Source organism: Varanus komodoensis, unplaced genomic scaffold (assembly GCF_004798865.1).
Source record: "Varanus komodoensis strain SLA01 unplaced genomic scaffold, ASM479886v1 scaffold36, whole genome shotgun sequence".
Taxonomy (NCBI): domain Eukaryota; kingdom Metazoa; phylum Chordata; class Lepidosauria; order Squamata; family Varanidae; genus Varanus; species Varanus komodoensis.
Window position 1 is genome coordinate 9,209,503 of NW_025335873.1, and position 27,677 is coordinate 9,237,179.

Genomic DNA, 27,677 nt, shown 5'->3' on the forward strand with positions numbered 1-27,677 from the left:
TTCCAACAAGCCCGCCCGGCCCGGCCCGGCCCGGCCCGGCACACAGGTGGAGGAAGGCCTCCGCGTAGCGTCATACACAAACTCTAAATAAAGGAAGAAATGGAAGACGCACCGTGACGCAAGATTAGGGAAAGTGGGTAGAGCGGAGCAGAAGATGTGGTAGGAAGCCATTCTCCGCTGAACATCTGTCTTGTATCATTTTAAAATAATAAATAAGACGTTATTTTAAAGCAACTGTTTACTGCCCCACTGAATGGTATCACCATTTTGGAATGAAACACATGGCAACCATCGTGTTTCCTCCTAACAGATAAACTAGCAAACCTCCAGGCCTCTGGGCAGGGGAGATCGGCCTGACACACGCGGCCAGTGACCGGAGAAGCCTTGGTGACCCACACAGAGGGGAGAGTCCAGGGCTACCTGCAGCCAGGTATTTCCACATGCAGAGCATTAAGAAGCACCTTGCTGGATCAGACCCAAGTCCCGGGTAGCCCAGCGTTTTGCTTCGAACGACTGTTGTTGCGGTTACACTGCATTTCTACCCTGCCCTTTCCCTGTTGTGAGGAAGCCAAGGCAGTTTGCGTAGCTCCATTTTAGCCTCACAACAACCCTGCAAAGTAGGCTGGGCTGAGCATGAATGGCTGGCCCAGAGTAACTCAGAATGAGCTTCAGGGTCAAGCGGGGGACCAGAACCCAGAACGTTCAGGTCTGCAGGTCCAATGCCCTAAGCAACACACCACACGGTCGGTCGGTCGGTTTCTGACTGTCTGTCTGTCACACACACAGTTAGCAATCAAAAGACTCTGGAGAAGCCCACAAACAAGACATGAAGTTGACAGCCTTCTCCCATCGCAAGCAGCCCCAGGTAGCCTGCCTCTGCATCTGGAGGGTCTACCTAGCCATCGTGACTCGTGCCATGAGCAGACCCAGCCGCCTCCACGCAGTTTCACAGGCACGGCCGTGGGCACCTGTGGGCAGCCCTGATCCCACACCTCCGTTGTCCATGTCAAGACAGTGCCAGGGACACTCACAGGGCTGGGGGGGAGAGCTCCTCACGCAGACTTTGGAGCACGAACTCGCCGCTTTCCCGAGGCGGGGGCACGCAGGACCCCGAAAAGCAGCCCACCCTGCAGTGAGCCACAGAAACCGTTCTTGAGAACACAAGAGCCGCACCAGATCAGATCAGAGCAGAGGCCGGCCAGGCCAGGCCAGGCCAGGCCGCAGCAACCCGCTCTTCGCGCTTCTAGCGCACCACAGGAACCAGGGCTGCGTGCTGCAACCGAGCATCCACCCCACCCGCCCCAGAGGGAAAAGGGGTACGGAGTAAGCCGCTCACAGGTTTGCAGTTTCCTTACTGGAAAACCACCATACGCAAAAATTCACACAAAAAAGTTTCCACTGCCTTTTCAGAGTCTGTTGCTTCTTTCTTTTCCCCTTATTAATGTTGTTAATATGCAGAGTTTCAAAGGAATTCTTATTTTTAAACAGAGACCTTTCCTTTTTTCTTTTTTTTTTTTAAGCGAACTGGTTTGGAGACATTTCCTCCAGACAACAACCGAGTCCACGCGACACAACCCTTTCCACAATGACCCTCCATGGCTCTCCCCATTCTCCAGCCACCGCTCACAAAAGCAAACCAACAAGAGGACAAAACATTTTCTCCACTTAGTGACAAAAGACAGAGAGAGAAGGGGGGAAAAAAGGAAACCGTTTATTCAACTGCTAAATTTGGTCTGTTCCAAAAGTCACCCATTTACTACACAGACATTTTGGGGTTTTTTTTAAAAATGGAAATACTGTACTCGAAATCACAACCGAGCATTCTACTGGGGGTGAGGAGGCAAACAGGGGATGCAGTACAAGAACAGATCTTTCCTAAAAGCGTGGGCGGTGGGTGCAGGGACAGGGGCTGGGGGCGAGAGGGAGGAAGGGGGAGACGGCACTCGTGCGGCTCGTGGCGTGTGGAACGCTTGCTTCCTACAGGGAAAAGGGGGAAACGGATGGGAGGGCAGGGCAGGGCAGGGCAAGAAGAGGAAAAACCGTGTCATTTGGCCCCTTAAGATTCTGAGACGAACTTTGGCATAAACACGGACAGACAAAAGAAGGGACCACGCCGTGAGACCGTTTACACCAACCTCGAGGCTCTCCCCCCCGTGCTGAGTTACAGCTCCCCAAATCCCAACCGGCAAACTGGCCGGGGGACTCTGGAAGCCGTAGCCCGGACCTGGAGGGCCCCGCTGCCGGGAGGGCCGATTTCCACATTCCCACACTGACACGCACAGAGCACAGATCTCCAAACACGCAAGAGTGAAGCGATCGGGGAGGAAACAAAAGTGTGTCTCTCGCCAGAGGGCTCACGCGGACGTCGCTGCGAGTCCCTCTGGGTGGGGGGACCAGAGCTGGGCCGCAGGACGTGGCCACTGGGGAGCTGCCCCCCACACCTATCCCAGTGGTGCTTCTGAGCGCGGAGCACCCACACAGACGGCACGTGCCCCGAGAAATCCCGGGCTCCTCCAGATCTCCGCAGGCTTTCCTGGGAAGGCCGCGTGCCTTCCCTCCTGGACTGGACGCTTTTTTTGCAATCTGGGCCTCTTTATCTCGCAGTCAGAGCAAGCCCTTGCGCCCGTCAGGCATGGCAGCCGTTCGAGGGCCGCTTGCTCCTGGAGGCCGAGGAGTCCTTCGCCGCCCGGTGCTGGGCGCAGGAGGCACACAGGGCGCCCGAGAGGCGCTTCAGGCCTTTCTGAAAGACACTGTTGGACAGGCTGTAGATGACACAGTTGCAAAAGCTGTTGCTGATGGCCAGCCAGGTGGTCAGGAAGGAGGCCACTCGGCTGCGGTAGACGGAGGAGCTCTCCAGGAGGAAGTAGATGATGTAGGGCAGCCAGAGGATGTAGAAGACGCTGGTGATGCGCAGCAGGACCATGGCGTAGCGCTTGTCCGGGCAGGGCTGGGCCTCGGCCGCCTCCCCTTCCTGCGCGCTGAAGCGCACCCGCCGCTCGTTGATCTCGCGGGTATGCTGCTGGCAGATGCGGAAGATGCTGAAGTAGGTGAAGCACACCACGAAGGCGGCCGGCGCATACAGCACCACCACGATGAAGAGGGTGAAGGCGGCGCGCGTGTCCCAGGAGTCGGCGCACCAGCGGAAGATGTCCCCGTGGTAGCCGGGCTTGCCCCAGCCGAAGAAGGCGGGCAGGAAGACGGCGCCCGAGTAGAGCCAGAGCAGCAGGATGCAGAGGCGCAGCCGGCAGGGGGTGACCAGCGTGTTGTAGCTCAGCGGCTTGGTGATGGCGATGTAGCGGTCCACGCTGATGCAGGCCAGGGAGGTCATGGAGACGCTCTTGAGCACCGAGACCACGTAGCCGAAGGCCTTGCAGACCAGGGACTCGGGCAGGAAGGCGACGCGGTAGCGCAGCAGCGAGAGCGAGGGCACCAGGCAGCTCACGCCCACCAGCAGGTCCGCGTAGGCCATGGTCTGGATGAAGTAGCTGGTGGTGTGGTGGTTGAGCAGCGGCGCGCAGTGGAAGACGAAGATGACCACGATGTTGCCCGAGATGATGAGGACGGTGAGGAAGACGATGATGATCACCTCCAGCAGGCAGATGTCCAGGGCCTCTGGGTAGCCGGCCACCAGAAGGCAGAAGGGCCTGCCGCCACCGCCGCCGCCGCCACCGCTGTGGTTGCCGCCGTCCAGGGAGGCGTTCATCTTGCGGCGGCGGGCGGCTACGGCCCCTTCACTCCTCCGCCGGTCGCTGCCCGGCTGCTGCAGCGGCTGTCATTGCAGCTGCCGCGTGTGCTGCGCCGCCGCCAGTGCCGGAGGAGGAGGAGGAGGAGGAGGAGGAGGAGGAGCGAGAGGAGTGCGGAGGCTCCTCGGAGCTGCTGGGCATTGTCCGCAGTGGCTGCCCCTCGAGCGCGCGGCGGCTCCTTGGGCCGCGCGGCCACCGCCCCCTCCTGCCCTGCCGCTCGCTCGCTCTCCGCTGGTGCTGGCGGCACCGAGGGCGAGGCGAGGCGAGGCGAGGCGGGGGCGCCGAGGAGGAGGAGGAGGACGAGCGAAAAGAGGCGCTCCAGGTCTGGAGGCGGCAGGCTGGCTAGCGCGGGGGGGGGGGAGCAGCGCCAGCGAGAGCCGGGCGGGGGCGGGCCCTAGCAGAGAGGAGAAGAATCGGAGGGGGCGTCCCCCGGCACCCCTCCCTTCTCCCCCACGCCAGCCAGCCAGCCGGGGACGTGCGCGCCCGGCTCCCCACCCCCAACACTGCGGGCTCCGGCCGGCCCCAGTGGCCCCGGCCGGAGGCGACCCGCGGGCAGGGGGCTTTCAGGACCTGTCTGCGGGGCGAGGAGGGCGGGCTGGGTGCGGGGGGGGCCCTGCCGGCAGAGCCCTCCCCATGCGAAGCGGATCTGCTTCCTTCCTACCTGCAGCCCAAGGGACAAAGGCAAGGCAAGGCAAGGCAAGGCAGGGCTAGGGCGCCGCGTGCCCAGACGGCGGAGCAGCTGCGCTGGGCCAGAGCCCTGGGGAGGGGAAGGGGGTGACCCCGGCGGGAGCCCCCGCCTGCCCAGCGCTCCCCCCCACCCTGCTCCGGAGCCGCAGCGAGGCGGGCGGGCGCGCACGCGCCAGCTTCTCCTGGTGTCTCTTCCCTTCCCTCGCCCGGCGCACTTGCCTGCTTGCTTGCGCACGCGCCCGCTCGCCCGCCCACCCACCCGCCTGCCCGCCCCGCAAAGAGGGGCTCCCTGCGCGCCTCACCGTCCTCCGCACCCCGGTCACCGCCACCGCCCCGTTGTCATCCCCAGCACCTGAGAGGGCCAAAGGAAACCCCCAACAGGCAAACGCACGCGCACACGCCCGTTCACGCTACCGGGGCTGGGGGAGTTTCCGAGGATCACTTCCCTTCCGCTCCCGCTGGGCCGGGTCCTCCCCCCCCCCCCCCGGCCCCCCCTACCCCCCCCCCCCGGCACTCTTCCACACCTGCCCAAAGGCGAAGGCGCGCTGCATGAGCTCAGAGGCACAGTGATCGCGGCACATCTTCCGGGGCACGTGTGGGTGCTGGGGGCCTGGGAGCCGACCCACCCGGCACTCCTGCACGCCTGCGTCAGAGCCCCCTGGGCGCACAGCCCTGGAACGACCCCCAAGATGACTCGACCACGCCACAGTCCGAACAAGAAGACGATATTCACAGCCAGCGGGCGCAGAAGCGGGGAAAGGCCGGGCAACCGAGTCAAGGGGGACCGACGCCTCCTGAGCAATCCCCAAACCTGGAATGGAAGCCGCGGGCAGAAGACCGCCAGAAAATCATGGACGTGCGCGGGGGCCCATTTAACCAGAGTGGCAACACTCACCCTCCGTTTCCATCTTCCTTTTCCATAGCATATACACCCCAACTGACTTGAGAGACGGATATTTGGGAAAACACCCCATCTGCAAGAACCCACAACTCCTGGCAACTGGGGCTGTGACCAGGAAGGAAAACGGGACTTGCTGTGATGCAGGGCAGCATCTCCACCATAATGGTGGAGTTTGCTCAGAAAGGATGGAAGGAAGACCAAACCCTTCTCTGCTTCCCTTGAAGCAAGACGGTTTGAGTTCCACCAAGCTTTCACCAGAATCTTGATTATACCTAGCGACAATTTGGTTGATCCGCTGTATTTTGGCGTTCGATGCCCTGTATCAGCACAATTAAAATCCAACTGAGCCTTGGGAGCTTTTTTAATCGCCGAAAGACAGTATCCAAATGCAATTCACGACCCTGTCTCCCACTTCGCAAAGCGTGGCCTTTCCGTTGGAACCACGGCACGGGTGCATGAGCACACGCACAGGCACACAGAAGGACTCCCGACACTCTCCGCCTGTCAGTTCTTCGGCTTCCGCACAGGAATACGCGGGAAGGTCCTGTCCTGATACCCAGAGTCAGGGCGGTTCTGAGAAATCATGCAGAATGGACCCCTTGTAATAGGTGTAACGCAGGTTAATTAAATCAATTCAGAAAGAGGACACGGGATGTTAATTAAACACACACGTTTTTTAAAAAAGCTGCCGACTAACCAAATGATCCTGTGATCAGCACAGAAGCAACGCGCCGTTTTCATCAAGTGGGACACACCGAGTCCCCTTCCTGGGCAGAAGACGGCTGCAAAACCACACCTTGTCCACAGAGCAGTTCCCCCGCCTTGTCCCGTGCTGGGGTTTGGAGAACAACTCCAATCATTCCTGACCATTGGCTCTGTGGCAGGTGATCGGTTACAGAGGACAGGAGGCAGTGGGAGGTTGGGGTTCGAAAGAAGCCAAGACCCTTTTCTCCCATCCTTATAAAAGGCCAAAACCACACACGGTTCACAAGGGTTTCGCTCGGCCTCCCTGGGAATTACAGGCGCCGCACTTCCAGCCCACCTGGCGCGCACAGGCCGATGTCAATAGAACTCCACATACATACCTGTGGGCAGAGACCATCAGGGTTCATTTCCGGTGCAATCAGTAGCACACGCCCCTCATCGGATGCCAGTGAAACCCAAGCGGAGACCTCCTGGCTCTTCCACCGTGGGGGACGAGGCTGGCCCCACTCACGACCAGCATCCCTCTTGCAAGACCGCACTCACGAGCCCCAGCCTCTCCCCCCGCCGGCTCACAGGTGGCTGCATTCTGCCGGGTTCTGGCCCCCTCAGCCTCACATTTATCAGGCAGCAAACTGGCAGCACAAACCTGGTTCTCCTCTGTGGCCATGAGGACTAGCATAATGCACAGAACTGCACATCTAATCAACCAGAGAAGGGCCCACCACTAAACAGCATTTGTTTAGCAATCCCGTTTTTCACAGGAGCACTTACCTTATGAAACAGGAGAGGCCTTTCTCTCGCTCTGGCCCACCTTGACCCCTGCTCCTCACACGCACAAGCAGGCAGCGGCATGAACGCAATTCCTTCCTAAAACTGTGTGGCGCAGGTGCAAAACAGTGGACAGGAATCAGGGAGGGCAGGCCGGGAGCCCACGCGGGGGCCAAAGGGAGCTTCCTGGCAGAGCCGGGACTTGAACCCGGGCATCTCGAGTCCCACTTTTACCACCGTGGCACATTGGCTCTGCCGCAAACCATGCCGAGCTCCCCAGCATATCCCAGCCTACCTCCTGCCCAGCTCGGCAGAAGAAGCACCTCTCCCCAGATCACACCCACGACAACAGACCTATCGCCTACAAAGAGTGTGCTTCTTGCTCATTCACACACGGGGGCCCATTTAAAAATTAGACAGTCAATCCTGAGGATGTAAGACGGAAACGGCCGGATCAGAACTCGCTTTCTTCCAGCATGATGTTAATCGCCTTGTCGAGGGGTGAGAAGCCCCAAGCAGCACGCCAGTCCCAATCCAGGTCAGCTCCCCAGCCACTGGGATTCCAGGGAAGCAACCTGTGAACACGGAGGCGCCATGTCGAACTACCGTTCCGGAGAAGAACTGCGGAGACACTCTGCTGGGCCAGACCAAAGGCCTACCTAGTGAGCAAGCTACCCTCCACGGGGGCGACCCCTGGAGACTTCAGCTGTTCCCCAAGAGAGGGAATCGGAAGCCTGGATCAACTGCTTTCTCCTCCATGCATTTGTCTTATCCCCTTTTAAAACGGGTGGCCAGAGCCAAGCAATTTTGCAGTTCACCCGCAGCGCATCTCCAGCATGCTGGCTGAAGGGGCTGGAAGTCGCAGACCGACATTCCTGGGGGGCACCCAGCCGGGGAAGCCTGGGCTACGATTTCTTTAGCAGGGAAACAGGCCCAATCCTGGGATAACGCCACTCTGCCTCTGGGGAATCAAGTGCCCATGTTCCACCCCTGCCTCCCAGGGAAGGCAGCGAGGTTAATTTGATGAATGCGTGGTTCTTCAAGAGGTGCCCCTCCTGAGGGACATGGCAACTGGCTAACAGGGGGCGGGGGGAAAGGCGGCACACGTTCCCGGCCGATTCCTGCAGCAGAGGCATCGTCAAGGGCGGCCTTCCCTGCCCTCCCGAGCGCCTGCATCCTCCGCAGGGCAAGGACCTCTGCTGGGACAGGAAGCATCAACAGCAACGCCCCTCTGCACGCTGAGCAGAGCGTCCCTGGTGGCCCAATACGTAAACCAAGCAAAGGCCCAGCTGGGAAGGAAGCTGCACCGCACTGCAGAAGCATGTCCGCTGGCGGGTCCCTTTCGGGCACCGCACGGCGCCTTTCCGCAACGTGGTTCCACAGCACTTCAACGCATCGTGGTAAAAGCAGCTTTGCACCGCCAGAAAGAGGACTGCCATTATCTGCGGTGCTTTTCCCCCCCTTGGTGCGTCTTTCTAAGCGGCCTGAGCACCCAAAGGAGCCCGGCTGGCGGCCGAGGGATTAAACGTGGCGGGAAGGGAGATGCTGGGGCACGGACCGGTCCGGTGCCATCACGGACCACCTTGCTCACGTCCCCGGCTCTTGCTGAGCCAGCGCGAGCTGAAGCAGCAGCCGCAGCTCGCTGGGGCCAGCGGAGCAGCTACTCACGCGGCAGGAGAAGCCCAGCCAGCAGATGCTGTTTGCGGGCGAGCACGTGCGCCTAACGCAGCTGCCAGCCAAGACAAAAAGGCCGGTGGGGGGGGGGGGGGGCGGATGGAAGGAGGTTGGTCTGGGCAGCAAATGAAGCCGGGCGCACAAACCTGCCTGGGGTCCTTGCGCTCGCCTCCCAAAGCAGAGAACCAGAGAGCAAAGGTGGGCGAAAGTGACGCTCACTTCCCCACCCTCCCAGCTTCAGGGTTTCTTGACATGCAGCTTTCCCGCAAGGCCAGGGAGAAAGGCCGGAAGACTTGCAGCCGAAATCTAAGCATCTGACATGACCGGATCGGCCCCGCTTGGCCAGGGCATCCGAGGCCGGCACCCAGGCGTCCTGCAGGGAGAATCCTCTGCAGGCCCCTGCCTAGTCCGAGTGCAAACTCCACGCCAAGCAAACCCGAAGGGCCGAGCGCAGCGTGACTCAAACCCCAGTCGATCGGCACAGATCGACTCCTCCCTCTACCGCAGGGTCTTGTGGATATTCTTCTGGGAAGAAGTGGGAAAGAATGAGCGGGGAAGGAATCGAGCTACTGCGAGTCAGGAGGGGCTGTGCACACGCTTGTGCTGCAGAGGAGCAAAACTAGGCACCGCCTGATTGCAGAAGGGCCAGAGCAGATGGGGGGGACCTCAAGCAGAAAGAGCAAGCATCTGGCTTCCCCTCTGCCCAACCCCTAATCCAGCTAAGGTGGCATTTCTGGCCGGGGGAGCCCCCACCAGGGGGGTGACATTAGCTGGAGAACCGCCCACTGAGAGAGGAAAGGCAGGCTGCCAGGTAGCATGGGGGGGGGGGCGGGGGCTGCACTGCTGGGAAGTTGCAAGAGGAAGCCCTGGCAGCTGGATCGATACCATGAGCCACTGCGTGTCGCAAGAGCCACTGCGCCCACCCCACGCGGTGCCGGCCCAAGGAAGCGGGGAGGCAGCACGGGCCTGGCCGGGCCTGGCCTGGGGCACACACTGAAGAAGAGCCCCGCCAAGCAGCAGGAGGTCCCCACCCTTGCCTCTGCAGCTTGGCATGGGGGGTGGGGGGGCAGAGGAGGCAAAGGGATGCAGGAGGACCATGTGGTTCGCCCCCACACGAACGCTATCTGGATCCCGGATGGGGGGCAACAGTGCGGTGTGCCCCGTGCAGTCAGGCAGAGCAGCTTCCCCGAGCCCCAACACACAGTCAGACACAAACAGGTCCCCTCTTCCTTCCGCAGCACAGCTGAACGGTCCATGCCGCCTGCCAGGCGATCCTCCTGCGCGGGCCCCTGCGCGGCGGCCCTACCCCACAGCAGAGCGTGCACGGGCCCATTTATTTCCACCTCTCCCAGCTTGGATGCGGTGCTCGTCCGACATGCCCGACTCACGCCACGGGCCGAGTGCCCAGCGACCCACCGGCTGCTTCCGCGGACGGCTCGTGGCACCACGCACTGCCACCCACTCACATCCTGCGGGCCTGGCCTCCATCCCACAGGGCGCTGCTCAAGAGCAGTGCTGGCCAGCCGGGCCACCACCTCACCCTGGCCTCACTCCTTCTCCACGTGCGAGCCTTACAAACTGTGCGCTTTGTTTAAAGTGCAAGACTCCGTCTTGCCTGCTGGAACGACAAACAGATCAGCCGGAGCGGCTTCCGGCCCCAGAACCACTTGGAGCTTTCCACGTCGCTGACCTGTTCCCGCCATGGCCTCCCCGAAGCGCCCAGTCCACGGGGGGCCCCGCAAGGACGTCACAGCTCTTGCTGCAGCGGGGATGGGAAAGAACGCCGGAGGAACTGACCTGGAGAGCATCCTAAGGGCTCCTGGAGTGGCGTGGTGCGGGGCAAGACGGACAACAAGGGCCACTCCTCTGCATCCTCTGCCAAGGGATGCCCGCCACTCCTGGTCTGCCCAGGCGAACGGCCTCCCACAAGCGTCGCGGCGGCCAGAGTCCCGCAGAGGCGGAGCAAAACCCGCTGCCGCCCAACAGCCAACGCGCCCGGCGGGTGCCAAGCACCAGGAGCAGCGTGAGGTTCAGCTAAGCAGCCTTCAACCACGCACACATGTGAAATGGTGCACCGGCCTACCTTTGTGATGAGAATGCGGTACTTCTCCACCAGGTGGTCGTTGTTGTGACATCCAGCCAGCAGCTGCCAGACCTCCCCCCGGAGTGCCTCGGGGACCCCGCTTCTCACGAGCGCGGGCAAGGTCTTTGGCCGCACACTCAGGTTCAGGTGCCTGGATGGGAGGAAGGAGATGCGGATCCACTCAGGGCGGGCAGGAGGAGGAGTGTCTGTGGAGGCAGGGCAGACCCCGCTGGCTGCCCCACGCCCTTGCTGCCGATTGCGTGCCACCGATAGCTCTCTGGGTCATTCGCAGCAAGTAAAGCCGTGGAGAACCGCACGGGTGAAGGGTGTGCCCCGGCTCGACTCGCGCTCGCCATCTCACGTGCCCCGGCCTCCAAGGAAAGAGGCCGATTCAGCAGAGAGGATTTTGATGTGGGGAAGAGCCAGAGAGGGCGGTGGCGGCGGCGGGGGGGGGGCTGCTTACCACTTGGCCAAAAGGTCCCCCCACGTCTCAAGGATTTTCTCCGCACACTCTTTGGAGACGTCGCCGGAGCCGCTCAGCAGAGGCTCATCGTTATCTGCAAGACACAAACGCAGACCCAGGGAGAGGTGAGGCGCAAGCAGGGAGACGGTTCCGTCCATTTGGAGAAGTGCGTGCGGACAGGCACACCTGCACAGATTTTATGCCGATGAAATAAAGCGCAGAGGGAGTCGGCTCCAAACTGGATTTGGGGGGGAGGGATTCCAGTTTGACACCCGGGAGGAAGAGGCAAGAGTGCGAGGGAATCAAGCTGTGTACGTGAGGCAGAGCAAATCGTGTTCGCCGGGAAAGTCGTGGCACCCAGCAGAGATGTGACTCCTTTTCCACCTCCCCCAAAGACCCATGTCCCAACCAGGTCCCACAATCTGGTCCAGCACAGTCCCCTTCACCTACGCTCTGGCGACACCCCGTAGCGCCTGGGGCAGGGCATGGGGCACCTTTATGACGAACCTGGAGGCAGCAGCGGGTTCAACACAGACCTGCAAGCGGCCACAACTCGGCATCCCTGCCCTGTCCTGCCAGTGCTTTATCGGACGCACCAATGCGCTGTCTTTTCCCAGGCCCAGTTTAAACTGCCGGGGCTTGGGACCAGCTTGCTGGAAAGATCGCCCACTCCCCAGACCTAAAGATGACCTGTGGGGAATGTGCCGTGCAGCTTCTGCCCAGCGGAGAGAGGCGATCGGCCGCTGCGGAACGGGCCCTCGCAGTGAGCAGCCCTGCCTGAAAAGCTCGCCTTCTCCCGCTGCCTGCACTGGGCACGAACCGTGACCCTTCAAAGCCTTCTTGGGCTCTCGCTTCTGGCATGTTTTTAACCTGACCTCCGACTTACGCCATCTTTATCGAAGGAAGTTTCTCACGCTGCATTTTATTGGCCTGGCATTTTTCGCCATGATACTTCGTATGTTTTTTAATGCTGGATCTTGAACTGGAAGCTTCCCAAGAGAATCTGTTAACAGGCAGCCCTATAAAATCATCCAGGCAAAGTGGGCCCCAGAGGCCACGCTCTGGAATTCTGGAACATATTCCCGATTCTGCAAATGCCTAAGTATTTCTCATCGTCATCACCACCATCTCTACCCCGCCCTTCTTCTTCTTGCACGGAACCCGTCCTCGTGATGCCGACGCTGCGAGGAAGGGGCGGCTGAGAATCTGTGACTGGCCCGAAGAACCAGCTGATGCCACGGCCGAGAGGGCTTAGAACCCGCAGCTCCCAGGCCCCCCATCCAACAAGCACCCACACCAAGCTGGCTGCACAGCTGCACCCGCCGTGGCTGGCGAGCGGCGTTGGCCAAGCAAGGCACACGGGCGATGATCCCAGAAAAGCCACCCCCACCCCCCGCAGGTCCCCAAGCCCCGCCTACCCTCCTCTTCGTCATCCTCAGGAGGGGAGGGGATCGTGGATCCCTGGGGTCCCGACGGCGGCAGGCGGAGTGCGGGGCTTGCAGTGGTTTTCCTCCTCTCCCTTTCCAGCTCGCTCTCCAGGCACACCACTTCATAGAGCGTGCCGGTGCTGTTCTTCCGATCCTTCTGCTTGATCTAACGGAGACAACGCACAGGGAGGCCCAGTCCTGCGGCTATTCCGCTACTCCCTCTGCCCCCCCGGCTGGCTTCGGGGCTGTCTGTCCTGCAACCTCCCCACCTCCCAGACCTGCATGTTCAGCCTCCTAGTCCTCAAGCTTCTCCCCAGCCTCCACTGTCCCTGGGCCCTGCGGGGTTCCCCCCACACCTGCCCTCGTCAGCTTAACATTCCACACCCTTCCACAAAAGCTGCTCTGTTTTTCCAACATTCTGCCGTGGAGAACTTCCCCACAAGTGCCTGAGAAGAGTCCTTGGCATTTCACAACATCAAAGTTCCTAAGCCGATGCGGAAGGGAGGTGGAAAGTCCCTTCCAAAGCACCATTTGCAACTGCTTAGAACTTCCTGCCTTCCAACTAGGACGTTTCTCAAACAGAAATGCTTCTACATGAAAAAGTTATCCCATGTTTTAATTTACCTGAGAAAAAAACAAGTCTCCAGTTCTACAAAGCTGCCCCCTACAGCAAAATTCCAATATCACGAGAAACGGGATTCACACTACAACCCTGCGGTTGGTTGGTGTTTTCAACCGCTTGTGTGTACCTGTGGAATCCTGTCTCACTTTGGAGTTATCAAGCAAAGCCTCTTAACCACAGTTCCAAAAAGGAGAAACCAAAGCAGGGCCCAAAATGATACCAGCGCCTCTTGAACAAGTCCAGCCAGGGCCTGAGAACAAGCCCACAAGGAGCCAGATAAAGCATTACAATGGAGGCCGGAGGAGCGAGACAAAAGGTGACGGAATTCGCCCAGAAAGATAAACTTCCTTGAGCTAACAAGTTTGTGCCTTTGGGGCAGAGAGATATTTATAGCCAGCAGAAGCAATTGTCTCAGCCTCTGCACTTTGCAGAGAAGCTGAACGAATTCTCGGAGACCAGCACGGCCACATCAGCCGCACTGGAATGCCAGTGTCATGCAGGGAAGGGTGCAGCCGTGCCAAACTTCTGGGAGGCCGAGAGCCCTTGCTTCACGGGACCAAGAGCCCTCTCCTGCCGCTGTTCCCCTGCACGCGGTTCTACAGAAGCCATCTTGACCAGCAACCACGGGTTGCTACATCCTCCACAAGAAGGCTTGGCCCAGACAAGCCCCCAGTCCCTGGTCCTCTGCTCGGCCCCAGAGCCAAACCCCAAATGAATGCAAAGAAAAGAAACAAAAGGCAGAAGCGGGCCGAGAGGCCTCCAAAGCTTGCTGCTTCACCTGCTTCAGCTTCAGGAAGAAATTCTCCGTGGAGCTCCGCTTGCTGAAGGGCCAAAACAGCCTCTCGTTGGCGGGACAGACGCGGACCTTGGTCTCCAGGAGGAAGCGGACCGGCTCCTGCACCTCCGTGATCACCAGATCCACAGCCGTGGTCAGGAAGAGCACTTTGTCTGGCGGGAGAGAAGCAGAACCGTGTGACAAGGCCTCCCTTTGGCCTGTGAGACCAGAGCTGTCCCACTTTTCAGGCAACGGTAACCAAAAAGTGTTGGCAAGAGAGGACCCTCTGCAAAAGACAGGCAAAGAAAGCAAAGGAGCAGGCCAAGCAAAAGAGGAAAGCAGAACGGGAGGCAGCCTCGGAGCACCGGCGGACCTAAGGGCTCCTGGCTGGTCAGTCACCGATGGAGAAAGTGGGGCTCCTCACCGGGTGCAGCGGGCACCCCCTAATCGAGGCGCCGTCACAGGAAAGCACTCTCGTGCCGGACACTAATGCCGGTGGGTGTGAGGACAGGGCCTCAGAGCCCGCACAGTTTCCAGATGATCTGCAGCCCCCTGGGGCGTGAGCAGGCCACCGAGGCAGCTCTGACCGCTGAGAAGAGGCTTCAGAACGCTGCCAACAGCACCACCGCAGGACAAACGCGACGGACGGCTTCACGCCAGGGCTGTGCCAAGACAAGCCTTGACCTGCGAGTCGAAGGGCAGCAGAGGAGGCTCCTGCCAGCAGCTTCCCCTGCGCACAGTGTCACCAGAGGTCGCGGTCGCACAAGGTGGTGCGCCTGGACAAAGGGCCTCTCCCGGAAATCTCAAGGACGCGTGGCCTGGCAGGAAGCCTGGCCCCACGGAAAACCCCTGACCTGCTGGCCTCCGGGAATCGGAACCCATCGGACAAGTTCTCAGCCACAAACCTTTTGGCGTTTCTTCATTCACTATTTGGAAATGCGGAGACTTGGTGTTCCAGCTGCCCGTGATGACGTAAGATTTTCCATCAGAGCTTTTGCCCATGGACTCCTAAAAAAGACAAGCTGGGCAATTTAAAACGAAGGCCATGCCCTGCTAGGCCAAGACTAGAGTTCCCCTGAAGCAGACACAGCAGGGTGTGGTACCTCCCAGGCATGCGCCCGGTCCGGCCTGCGAAGCTTCCCCGGATCCTGCAGAGGGCAGCGTTTGGCCCCGAAGAAATCCCATCTGGGAGACCCAACCCAGGGGGAGGGCAGGCCCTGCACCGTCCAGGTGGAAGGCAACGGCTGGGATGCTGGGGGACCCAAAGGGGAGCACTTGGAGGTGCCGGGACGGAGAGATGCTCCCAGCATCAGCCGGTTCAGTGCTTCCCAGGCCCCTCACTGCATCCACTGCTGAAGTGCCCCTGCCACCTGAGCCTCCTTCTCCAGGCCTCTCCCAGGCAAACTGGGCCGGGGTCACGGTATCCATGAGCAGGGAGGATGGGCCCTACTGCAGGCCTAGGGTGGAAACCCAGGGTAGGGTCAGGGTTTGGAAAACGAAGGTGCCCCTGAGGTTTCTGAGGGCTGCGATGCGATTGGAATGGCAGGATACAATGAGCTGGGCAGGAAAAAAACTCCAGAAGGCGGGGATTTTGGAAATGGGTATGATGCATGGGGAATGGGCCCTATTGTACGTCTAGGGTGGAAATCCCCTGAAACGGAGGGTCGAAGGCCTCCCACCCGAGCCCTGGAATCCTCAGCTGCTACCCGAGAGCGCCTTACCAGGTCCAGCAAGTGCATATCGCCGCTCTGCACGTTCTTCCCTGGGCTGAGGAGGAGCCCAAAGCACCTGCAATCGGGGCAACACCCAGGCAGCTTTGTTGAGAAGCCAGGGTTACCGAGCTTTTCGAAAGAACACAAAAAGTCCCCTGCTGGATCAGGCCTAGGGTGGATCCCATCCAGGATCCTGTTCCCACAGCGGCCAACCCAATGCCCACGGAAAACCCAGCAGCGGGACAAAGGGCGACAGAGAGGAAAGGCCTCCCTTCCCATTTTCTCTGCGTGACGCACGGTCCTGCACACCCCGAAACTGTCCCCGCTCTCGGGGCCTTTCCTCACAGGGGTAGCTCCAGCCCCTGGATCCTGGCAGGAGCCCTTTTCCAACCCTATACGATCCCCGTTTTAGCCGTGGTGCCCAGTGCAATCCTCCCTCCAGCACGCCTTGCGACAGCGCTTATATCCAGACGTGCCCCAGCACACTGATCCTCCCCCTTCCACCAGACTCCCACTGCAGTGGGTCCTCCTTCACACCCAGGCATTCCAACCGCCCCACTCAGGCCCAGCGGCTCTTGTGTAGACACGGTGCCCCTCCCAGACCTGCACCTGGACTTCCTCCCCAAGGATCACAGTCCAGAGATAGCAGCAGGAGCCCGGCTGGGCTGAAAACCTCGAGGGGCTTTTCCTATTTGCCTCTGCCCAGCAGCCAGGAGGAGGCAGAAGGTGCACAGACTTCCTAACTGCGTTTGCGGCACGTTCTGAAAGCTATAAATCCCAGGGGCGCTGCAAGGAGAACCCAAGGGCCGCTCCTGCCTGCAAGGTCCCCAAAAGAGCTGAACGGAAGAGGGCGAAGGAAGTCGGGCCATGCTACCTTTCAATGGCCAGCTCCTTGTTGGTCGTCTGCTGCACGTAGATGACGATCTTCTTGTCGATGCCCTGGCGCAGCTTGAAGCACTGCCTGTCCTTGTCTTTGGGAACGGCACTGTCAACAGGAGAAGCACAGAGTTTTTGAAGAGGCCGCGACATGGCGGCAACCAGGGCACGCCCCGGCCAGCTCCCTGGGTCCTGGGAGGACTGGTGTGCCGTTTGTTTGTTTAGAGTTTTTATCTGCCGTCCCATCGCTTAACGCCTCCGGACGGCTTACATAAACAAACAAATGTAATACAAAAAATACAGATTATACAAATTAAAGACCCGATTCATTCCGGCTGCAAATTAAAACCTATAGGTAATATTAAACATTATTAAAATATCATTTAAATAAAAAGGTCTTAGCCTGGCACCGAAAAACAAGTAACGACAGCGCCAGGCGGACCTCTCTGGGGAGTGCAATCCATTATGCAGGCTCCTGGAGCTCGGGGCTAAACCCTCTTCCAGAAGGGCATGAAGCTCAGTCGTGTTCGACAGGTGGACTGGTGGCGGCCACAAGCCAGGACAGAGGTGGAAAGTCTGTGAAGGTCTTCTGGCCATCAGCACCAAAGATAGGCCTTGCCCAGTGACGGGTCCACTTTTGCAATGAGGATGAAGCTGCCCGAGGGCACCAGGCTGAGGAATGTTGCGCTAGGAGGTACCAGTCTTCCAATGATGCCTCTGTGCCCAATTATTTTGGAGAGAGAGAGCCACCAAATGAAAACTCGAGGTTCTGACTGAAGCACCCCCTGCCCGCCTGACATTGGCAACAGCAGACAGTGGGTGGCAGCACAGTGCCAAAGTGGGAGAAGACGGCCGTGGAAAACCGGGAGGTTGGACAAAGCCAGCTGAAAAAGACGCAGTTTTGCCATTTTGGGGGCTTGGACTCAGAGTCCAGTATGCTCAAACCAAAGCGGGCGAGAAACTTCAGCAGCCTTTAAAATACTGCTTTTGTGTACAAGCAGAAAAAAACAGGATTTTTTTTACAGGATATTCTTTGCCACAAGCGATTTCTTGGCCTTCGCTGGGCACAAGAGCCTGTTTAGCAAAAACAAAAAATTTCCACCGTGGCCACTGGAGAAACGTTCTGCGCCCACCACCTGCAAGACAGGCCACAGGAGGCTGAGAGCTCGGACACACCCTGAGAGAATTTATTTGGTTTACCATTTTAATTTTTCGGCAGATACTCTGATGACTGAAGAAAGGAAACAGTAAGAAGGAAAGTCGCTGATGTGACCAAAGTGCAAGAGGAAACATTTTCAGGTGCCTGAAAAAACAGTATTAGCCAGCATATTTGGGAAAGGGCGTTGGTTCCTCAGAGGGCACTGAATTCAGCTCTCCAAAATGTAAAAGTTGGGGTGTCAATGCATGTAAAACAACCCCTTAAGGGAGAGGCTAAAAGTCCAATGAATGGTAAGAGCTTCAAACCAAGCATTCGAAGCAGACCTTCAGAGCCCAAAATCCCAAATAAAACAGCACATTAACGCCTGACTTCCAGCTTGACTTTGGACAATACGCTTTACATCAGTCTTCACCAAATGGGCACCCTCCAGGTGCCTGTAACTAAAACTCCCATCACACTCAGCAAGCCTAGCCAACAGTCCGATCTGGAGAGTTGTAGTCCGAAAAGTCTGGAGGGTGCCGAGTTGGGGAAGCCTGCTTCACGTGCCCCGAAAGCCACCATGATCTGCAGGTGCTCTGGTGGGGAGGGCGTACCTGAAATACCCTTTCCCATCATCTTCCTTTATTTCCAGAGAGACCGAGAACGTGAAGATGTCGCTGTCGGGTGTTTGCGGGGCGACAGGGACCGCGAGTGGGGCTTCTTTGGCAGAACGGCGGAAGGCGGTGGCAAAACTGTACAGGATTCGACTCACCTGCGGACACAAGGAGCCAGAGAAAGAGATTAAGGGTACAACCCCACGTGAGCTGAGACAGAAAAAAGCTGGCGGGGGGATGCTGGGAGCTGCAGGAAGGTGATTTTTACAGCGCTGAGCAAGGGGCTGAGGGTGGCATCAGCAGTCCCTGCCCCCACATGCACTGATCCCCCCGTACCCAAACCCCGCACTCTCTCCCGGGAAAACTGCATTCTGGCTGCAGCTGCCGTCTGGGGCCTGGCGTGTCCCCGCCGGGTGCAGCCTTCTGGAGCAGGGCTGGCACCTGGGATGGATGCAGGCCTCTCACTGGGCAGCCATTCCAGCCCACGGCTGCGTCAGGGGGCCGGGGGCCAGGCCAGGCCGGTCTTCCTCCTCTCCCTTCACTTCCAAATCCTGTTTCCATGGTCTGCCTGAGCATCTGGAGACGGCGACCTTGAGATAACCTCACCCTCCTCTGCCACCTCGATCCCTGCACACCCCCCCCCCCCCAGCCGTCACAGTCCTTATCCGACAAACCGGTGCAGCCCTGATCCTGGGAAGCGGGCCAAGATTAACTGCCTCTTTCCCGCTACCTGGAGACAACAGAGGTCAAACCTGGGGCCTCCTCAGCGAGGATCAGAGGCTCTGCTCTACACCGCAGACCTTGCTCAGCACAAATGCTGGACTTACAGCTTCCTGTATTTCACACCGAAAGACGTGGATTCGGAAGAGCTCCGAGTTGTAATGGCTTTCAGTGAAAGCAAAGCAGTCGCTCTCCGGAGTGCCATCATGTCCTCGCACGCAGAACAGGATCTTGTAAATGGGGTAGTTGGCTATTTCTGTGTTGGTCGGAGGTTCCAACAACCTGTTGGTTGAAAACAAAAGATGGAAGGAGAATAAGGGAAATGGGCACACTAGCCACAGAGAGAGGTGCGATCTTTCATCAATTAAGTGGTTTATTTATCCTAATACAAGTGTTATAAGCTAGACAGGCACCATGATAAGATAAGAGTGATTTAAAAGCAATTTAGTTTTAATCAGTGCTTTAAAAGCCTGCCAACGGCACGAAACACCAGTCCTGAAAGAGGCCTTCTCCCTCCAATTTGTGGGAAACGGAAGCAGAGGCAGAAAGCGGCACTGACTCGGGGGATCATCGCCTTGAAAACCCATGACAGACTGTGGTGGTATCACGGGGGGCCCCCACGCTATGGGAGCCGGAAGGCACCGCTGAGGTTCCCTGGCATCCTGTGCTGCTTGAGGAACCACTTCCTATACTGCAGCCGGACGGATCCAACCTCCCCCACCGCCCCCCGCCTCTGCGGACAGGCACCTCACAGTCCCCTCGGACACGTTCGGCACCGAAAGTGTCACATCCACGGAAATCTGGCACTGGCTTCGCAGGATGGCCATCATCCGCAGGGCTTCCACCTCGCTCCTGGGGGCGTTGACCGAGGCGCAGCCCAGGTAGGTCAGCTTGTTGAAGACGACGCTGTCCTCATCAGCCACCGGAGTGAAAGGGCTCGACTGCTCAGAATCTGCAAGGCCGGAGTGGGCAACTCTCAGATCGCAGGCCATGAGGAAATAGGGAAGGGCACCATGGAAGGTGCGCATGCATACACACACACACGCGCGCGCCAAGTACCAGCCCTCCCAATCGTGGTGCCCCCAGAACCATGCACACATGCAGACATACAATTTAACCATACATAAATGTCCATTAACGAGTACGTCGGTTAATTTAGGCAACGCGGATATGGTCACGTGGACCCTTTACCACACACACTGAGGCAAAGGAGGGTTTTCCATATAGGCACAGAACTCGCTTAACGTTCTCTGGCACACCCACTCCTTGACGCGCAGAGCTCTGCATTTGCGCCATCATGTAGCACAGACCCGGCGCATCTCTCGACGAGGCCAACCAACGCTTAACACCAGACCGCAGCCCACTGCCTGAGACATTCCCAGTGAAGCCGGCAGCCAGGCTCCTGGGCAGACAACTCCACGGTCTGGGGGCCACGGGGGGAAAGCCCCAAGGGCGGCGACACCAGAAAGGCCGGTTCATCAGCGGATCAGTGCCGACACTCGACCGACCGGTGGCTCTTGGCAGGCTGACGCTCGTCGGCAACGCCGGTGGCTGTGCGAGGCCGCGATGGCGGTGCCCGGCTGGCAACCTCTCGGCAGAAGCCTCCGAGAGCTGCTCCTGCCTCACCTCCCACCCGCCCCCGGCACGCACGCCGAGGCCGTCTCACCTCCCCGTGCTGGCTTCACCGGAAGGCTCATTTCGGGTTTCTGAGGGCCCGCCACGGACACGGGGTTAATGGTGGAGGATGCGGAGGCCTCCAGGAGGACTGGCTCCTCCGCCTCGCCATCGTGGGGGTGATCCTCCTCCTCCTCCTCCTCCTCGTGACCCCGGTCAAGCGAGGGGTCTTCTAGCGGAGGATCCATCAGGACGTCCTCGAGCTCCTTCTGCAGCTGCTGCTCGCTCCCATTCCCTACAATCTGCGGAAACAGAGAGCCCCAGTTCAGCGACACGAAGGCAGGTCCTGACCAAGGCGCAGGCAGGCAGATGCAGACGGGGAGAGCAAGGCGCGGCCCAGGCACAGCTCCGGATCTCTTCCGGCTGCCACATTTGCAAGCAGCGCGACATCTCCGGGAGCGGCGACGCCGGATCGGCGAAGCTCACCGACAAAATGCAGAAGGAATAGTAACGCCTCCGCTCAACAGGTTTGGGCAGGAAGGGCTCGCACGGAGGGGCCGGCTCCTCCCTGTGCGGGATGACAGGAGCCACCGGCCGCATCGACTGCCCAGCAACCGCACGGGCAGGTCCCCAAGCTGAGCACGGGAGCGGCGGCCCTGGCAAGGGACCCCCACAGCACTGAGCCTCCTGCAGCCAACAAGGCAGGCGTGCTCCCCACGCTCCGGGGCTCTGCGGCTGGAGTCGGGCCTGCGCAGCCTCCCACGCCCCACGCCCGATTCCTGTACGCTCGCCAGTGTGAGGGAAGGCCTACCGACAAGTCCCCGCCTGTGTGGGTCACACCTGTGTCAAGTCACTTGAGCGCCCCAAACACCTGAATGCCAGAAACAGTGGGAGGGGCGAGGAGGAGCAGTGGGGAGGAACCCGCTCTGGGCCCTTCGCAGGCCAGCTGCATAAGGCAGGGTGAGCGGTTAGCGCGTCAAGGCCACTCGACTCTCCCTCCAGCCAAGCCATACTGGGCGTCCTTGGGCACGTCCCCCGTTCCCAGCCTCACGGGGCTGCGGGCGGAAGATAACAGGGCAACTGGCACTGGGGAGGGAGCAGAGAAAGCCACGGGTTGCCACCGGGTTCTCTGCAAGGAGGGTCGGCTTTTTAAAAATTGGTGGCTGGATGGAGTCCCTGAAGCAGCTGGTGTGAGCTTAGGTGGACCCGGGGGATGGTGGGGGCAGGAAGGCCTGGAGGAGTGTTGCCCCTGGGGTCGCAATGGGTCGGACGCGACTCCGCGACTAACAACAACTCTTTAAGTGCTGAAGTCTGAGTCATGACACAAGCCACAGAACCAGCAGCCTGTGCCCTCACAAAGAACTGCCATGCAACTACGGCGCACCACTTAAAAGAACCCCCCCCCCGGCCACGAGTCTGTGCAACACCCCACACTCCCTTGGCCCACAGCCATCTCTTCTCACAGGCCTATTTGGTCATTCACCTGCCAGCCAATTTCTGGCAAAATTGTTCTCAACCTAGTACCCTCCAGACATATGGGACAGTGCATCCCATCATCCTCAGCCAGCACTGTCACGCTTGCTGGAGGCAACGGGCGTTGCAGTGTGGTATATTCAAACAGCAGTTTAATTCTCCTTCGAAGCAGCAGGGCAAACAGTGGGGAAGCCGAGTCAACGTGGAGGCGAACGGAAGCAGCAGGCGTGGGCTCGACATCTACCCCATTCATCTCCTTTTCTGGGGCAGGAAGTATTGCCCAGGCACCTAAGAGAGAAGCTGGGGACTCCTAGCTTGCTGGGTCAAAGATCCCTGGACCAGATTATCGGGCGATCTGTTCCCATTAGCAGCCTCTCTGTGCAGGCGCGAGGAGTAGCCCCGACTGCCCGAGATCCAGTCCAGCCAGTTGAGCTGATGGGAGATGCTGCTCCCGCCCTGTAATTTGCAGCTGCAGAGAACCCACCTTCGGATAAGGCCTGCCACCCAGAGTTAGTCGCCGACAGCCTCTCCAGGTAGAAGAGATGACAGATGTCATCTCCCAGACGACGATGACGGAGCTGCTGTCAGCTGGAGAAGGCAACCCTGACCTGGATGGCCCAGGCCCGTGGCGTGACGGCTTCAGAGCACTGCTACGCTTCTTCTCAAGTATCTGAAGCGCAGTCCTTTGTCTGTTTAGACAGAGAAAAGGCCCACACCTTCCAGCATGCCCCGGGAGCAGTAGGACTGCTTGGCCAGGCTGGAAGCTGTGGGCCTTTTCTCTGTCCCAGCACTTGTGGTCTTCAAGCTCTGTTCTCAGGGGCAGCTTCAGATGTGCATGCATCCATTTGATTTTAACCCCACCTTTCTACCACGAAAAATAAGCTTGTGATAAGCTACAACCATAGACAAATAGAACCTAGCTAAATGGATTAAAAGAGCTAGCAGAACATTCAAACGTGGTTAAAAACAAAACAGGATAAAAACAGCACTCCACACAAAAGACCCGGCTACTCACCGCAGGCTCGTTTAATTAAAATGTGTGGGCCTACCAATGGAACAGCAGGCAAGAGAAAGCCAACCTGGCGTTCCGCAGCTTGGACGCAGCCCCAAAAGGCCCTCTCTTACACTGCTACCAAACACGCTTCTGGGGCAGCGGTGGGGAGCCATGCTGCAGGCAGACCTCAGAAAAGTTTCCGCATGCCTGTGTTCACAGTCTGGAAGTGGCTGCCGCAGTCCCTTCATCTTGGCAGCACCACTTCCCTGGCCTCCTCACAGGAAGCCATAACCGTCAAGGCAGCGTCTGTCTGTCCCATGGACATAGCTGCACAGAAGCGCTTCCCAGCTCCACAACTCTGAGAAGGTGAAACATGCGTGTGAATCACGGCTCCCACGCCAAGGGGAAGCTTTGGCTAATACCAGAGGCAACCTGAGTCAGAGCAACTGCTGAATGACTGGGACGTCCAGTCCAGACCAAGTCCAGCTATCTCTGGCCAGGAACGCCAATCCGCCCTCCCTGGCAGATGCAGTGGGGAGGAAAATGGCAGCTGGCATCTGACAGGAGTCCCTCCCTGCTCTGCCCAGCTTCTCTCTCTATGCGGTAAGAGATTTATTTCCAACCAAAACAGAATGAGTGTTTCTTTTCGAGAAAGATTCCTCCTTGATGGAGGGAAGAGCCCAGCACAGAGCAGGTGGCCCCACAGGTGCCTGTCATTTACTTCTCCCCCAGCACTCCCGCAACGTGCTCGACCTCCCTTGAATCATCCAAAACACGGCAAGCACCAAACAGGGCCAAGACTGGGAGGAGGAAGTGGCTCGCGGCGATTTGCATGGTGCAGAGATCGTGTCTAACCTTGGCCCTGTCACCCGCCAGGGCTTAAGGCACCACGGGAAGAAGCAAGCAAGCAAGCAAGCAAACAAAACCGATGTGCGAGGAGTTCCAGACCAGAATTTCATTAGGTAAGTGCCGTGACCTAGAATGGCTTTTGAAGAGGCTGCTAGAAAGCGGAGCCGAGCCAAGCTCTTATTTCTTCAGCGGAGAACACAATACCTCCTGGAAAGAGTCTGTTATTCGGAATCCAGAGGAAATACAAATTAATCGGAGAAACAGGAAACATCTGGGCAAGCGGCTAGAGAAGTTCTGTCAGTGTTTACACCAAGCTCAACGGTGCCATGTTTCCCCACAGACCACTCCGTCCTGGCATGTCAGCCCAAAGCCTTTGCACCAAATCAGAGAAGCCGCAAGCTCATGCCAATCTGGCAGCGCAATCCGTCAGCCAGGGGTTCGCCGCAGCCCGAACAGCAGCTGACCAACAAGCAAGGCTTCCCGGGCACTCAGGGCCTCGGCCGTCTAGGCAGCGCGCCCCTCACACGCCTCACCCCTGGTTCTCCTGCCTGCAGTAAAGGAAAGGGCCTGGAGGAGAAGCCAGGCCATGCGGCCAAATCTGGAAGACGGAATCACTAGATTGGGAGTGAGTAACAGGGGGAGGAGAATGATGTACGCCACTTTGCGCTCTTTAGAAGAAAAAAGGTGGGATATAAATCTAAGAAATAAATAAATAACTTTGAGAAGGCAGAGGCCGGTGTAAGCAGGTAGCTGATAACAATGGAAACAGGGTAGTAATTCTACAACATACCGAGAGGAGAGGTACTCCTCTCTCTCCAGCCCCCACCTCCCTTCGGTCAAGTGCTGCTGACATGGGCTGATGTCAGGCTCTTACCTTCAGTCCTGTCTTTTCATCATCACTGCCATTATTGGTAGACGGCGTTTCATCCCCTTGCCTGGAAATCAAGACAAAATCTTCGCTGTTAAGAGTAGATACCGAGTCTGAAGAGACACTGATTTTTCCAACAGAGGCTTTGTCATCCATGACTTATAAAAAGGAAAGCTTGACTCATGAATGGGCTTGGGTTATAAGTGCCTGAAAAACAAAACAAAACAATTAAACATAAAATAAATAATAAAGGTAGGTGTGTATTTCTTGATCATCATGCTGCTCCCCAAAAGCCGCGTCTTCTGCAGTGCTTCTGGATTCCTCGCTGCGTAACGGCAGGGGAGCACCGCAGGAACAGCTTGGGCCGGCAGCAAAGACGGGGCTTTACAGCTCCAGACCCAGGCTGGCAACCCTTCTCCTGGAAAGTCAGACCAGAGGTTGCAGCCCAAGCCTTTGCAGGTTCCTAGCAGCAGCAGAAAGCCATGCTAGATCAGACTGCCACCGAGGCCTCTTTCTCCGCACCACTAGCACGGCCACGAGGGGATGCAACTTCCCGTGGGACAGTGGCCGAGCTCCACCCACAGGTGTGAACCCCTTGAGCTTGAAGTGAACCTCAGCTCAGGGCAGCTTCCAATTGGCATGGCTGCCCAGGAATGTTGGGAACTGTAGTCCAACGCATCGGGTTAGAGAAGACTGCACTAATTTAATTTAGCAGATAAAAAAAGGAAACAGCATGAAACAATGACAACCACACATGCATTTCAACAGAGCATGGCTCTTTTCCATTCAGGTTGTCGGGGTACCTTTCACGATGCTGAAAATTAAGCCGTCACTATATAGGCATTTATATATTCCAGTAACATAAATGTATTCTCTCACATCTTGGATAAGGTAATCACCTAAAACGTATTAATTACAACATGGACACAGCCAGGCCTTGCAGCCAACAGCCGTTCTTTATCATTAGCAAACTTATAAAATGAAAAACTTCCCACAAATCAACTGAAGCTTTGAAAACATGATGTGTTTCGGACGTTTTTTTGCTCTATACCACTCCCAAAGGCTACCCTCAAGCAAGCTAAGTACTTCCAAGAAAATGGCTGAAAGACTGGACTTTAGCATCTAACCAGAGCATACAGGAGTCCTGTTTACTTTGTAATGCACTGGTGAGCACAGGTAGACAACTGCCTTTTCTTCGCACACGGTAATCCAACTGGGAGGGAAAGGAAGCGCTTCGGCAGCAGGTGGAAGTCTATGCTGACAGAACAGAAGCTTCACTTGTGTGTGCCTGCAGATGTACGTAAGGGACAGAAGCGTAGAGGAGTCCTGTAACTAGAATATCAATATCTGGCAAGCTGAATTTATTTTTGTTCTCCGTTGCTCTCGCCTTGCATGGAGGGAGCTGGAAGCCACACTGAGCACTTCTGGGAGCGCTTGTTCTCCCTCCGTGATAAGATCAGAGCTGCAACTAATCCAAGCCAAGAGCTAAATCAACAAGTTGCACATGAAGGTAGTTTCCAAAGGCTGACTTGAGTTTGAGGCTAGGTCAACATGCTCCTCCCTGGGATGGTGCAGCACACTCAAACAGCTCCACCCAGAAGGAGGGGGAAACCGTTCTCTGGAAACATTTCCCCTGTTAGCTTGAAAGAAAATCAGCTCGCAAAGTGGCCTGTGTAAAGGCAGGTCCAGGGTTCCCACCTTGCTAACGTAGTCTGGTATCACCAAATTATTCTTACGCTCTTTGAGATGTGGAATTCCACTGGAGCCTATCAAGACCCACGCAGTGCCAGATGACGTACGGCAAACGGGCGGCAGAAGTTGCCGGACGAGTCTATGGACTCCACCCTCCCCACAGGTCCTCGCTCTTCAGGTTTTTCCATTCCTCTCCCCTCACCTCAGCTGTTCTAATTCTAGTATCCAGGGAAAGGAGGAGCAAAAGCGAGCATCACACATGCCTAAAACTAACAGGCTGACACAGCCTCTTCTCCAACAAGAGCCCTCTGCTGAATCAAACAGAACACTCGTACCTGTAGCTTTTTTCTCTAACGCTATTAGAAATATGATCACTGACCCAGCGGACTACAGCCAACCTGGGCTGTATACGAAGCAGAGCAGTAACTGACACTTTGTTAGATTTTGCCTGAGTGAGAAACTGCAGGTGGGTGCAGCAGAAAAGAAAAGACAAGGTTCTTTTCAGGGCTGCCCGCCCGATTCGGCTCATAAACAAACATTTCTTGCGGGAAGCATGAGGATCCACCACTCAGTCCAAGCACCCAGGAAAACGCGAGCTCAGCTTAATACGCGTGCTGCAAAACAAGCGCTGAAAACCCATCCAGGAGGACACGATGCTCTGTTTCAATACCTTGCATAAATGTTAACCGGACTGGGCTAGGCTGCCATTGCTGTAATCCCCGTGGTTTATTTAGGGAGTTCCGTCAAGGTACAAGGTGTTTTTACCAAGTGCCTACCCTCAGGAACTCACAACCTCAAGTACAAAACAGGAGAGGACAGCAAAACCGAGGCAAGAATGAATGGCAGAAGAGCGCATGTTCTGGATGACTGCGAGGACTTAGGCTGGTCCCAGCAGGAGATGGAAAGCATCAAGCCCTAGAAGGACAATGGCGAGAGATAACACAATAATCTGCAGACAGCTTCCACAAGGCTGGTTCACTGGGCTCTGCTCCAGACACAGGCCTCAACCGCCAAGATGGGAGGCCCTTTGGCTCCCATATGTGGGAAGGTGGCACTTTTCCAACTCCCGGCTTCTGTGATTAGGGATTCAAAGTGAGAGCATTTACCAGCCCAGCACTGGCATCCTGATGACTGTTTCAAAACATTAATGCCAGCGTTTAATTGGACGCACATAGCTGCTAAAGGCTGCCTGGGGCTGGAAGAGGAAAGCAGAAACATTCTCTGGATGCCATTTGCTTTCTGCATGGTCCACAAGCCACCAAGTGTGGAAAAGGGGAAA

At 57.7% G+C, this 27,677-nt stretch overlaps 2 protein-coding genes across 7 annotated transcripts in view; both read right to left on the reverse strand.

Annotated features, from left to right (window-relative positions):
* Positions 1-27,677, reverse strand: part of RABGAP1 (RAB GTPase activating protein 1) — a 58,951-nt gene that overhangs the window by 25,602 nt on the left and 5,672 nt on the right. For 3 of the 6 annotated variants that reach the window (XM_044439759.1, XM_044439763.1, XM_044439764.1), the window contains 12 exons: positions 24,713-24,773; positions 20,575-20,824; positions 19,656-19,860; positions 19,016-19,190; positions 18,189-18,346; positions 16,435-16,545; positions 15,570-15,636; positions 14,754-14,856; positions 13,852-14,021; positions 12,443-12,617; positions 11,025-11,118; positions 10,562-10,712 (listed from right to left, as the gene is read on the reverse strand). In XM_044439759.1, coding sequence (XP_044295694.1) covers positions 10,562-10,712; positions 11,025-11,118; positions 12,443-12,617; positions 13,852-14,021; positions 14,754-14,856; positions 15,570-15,636; positions 16,435-16,545; positions 18,189-18,346; positions 19,016-19,190; positions 19,656-19,860; positions 20,575-20,824; positions 24,713-24,773 — 1,720 coding nt within the window. Of the gene's footprint in view, positions 1-10,561; positions 10,713-11,024; positions 11,119-12,442; positions 12,618-13,851; positions 14,022-14,753; positions 14,857-15,569; positions 15,637-16,434; positions 16,546-18,188; positions 18,347-19,015; positions 19,191-19,655; positions 19,861-20,574; positions 20,825-24,712; positions 24,914-27,677 lie in introns of all 6 variants that reach the window. The other 3 variants (XM_044439760.1, XM_044439762.1, XM_044439761.1) reach the window with 1 other exon arrangement.
* On the reverse strand, positions 2,489-3,829 carry GPR21 (G protein-coupled receptor 21). Its single transcript, XM_044439766.1, has one exon. It carries the CDS (start codon positions 3,701-3,703, stop codon positions 2,627-2,629), a length of 1,077 nt encoding a protein of 358 aa, XP_044295701.1. The 5' UTR covers positions 3,704-3,829; the 3' UTR covers positions 2,489-2,626.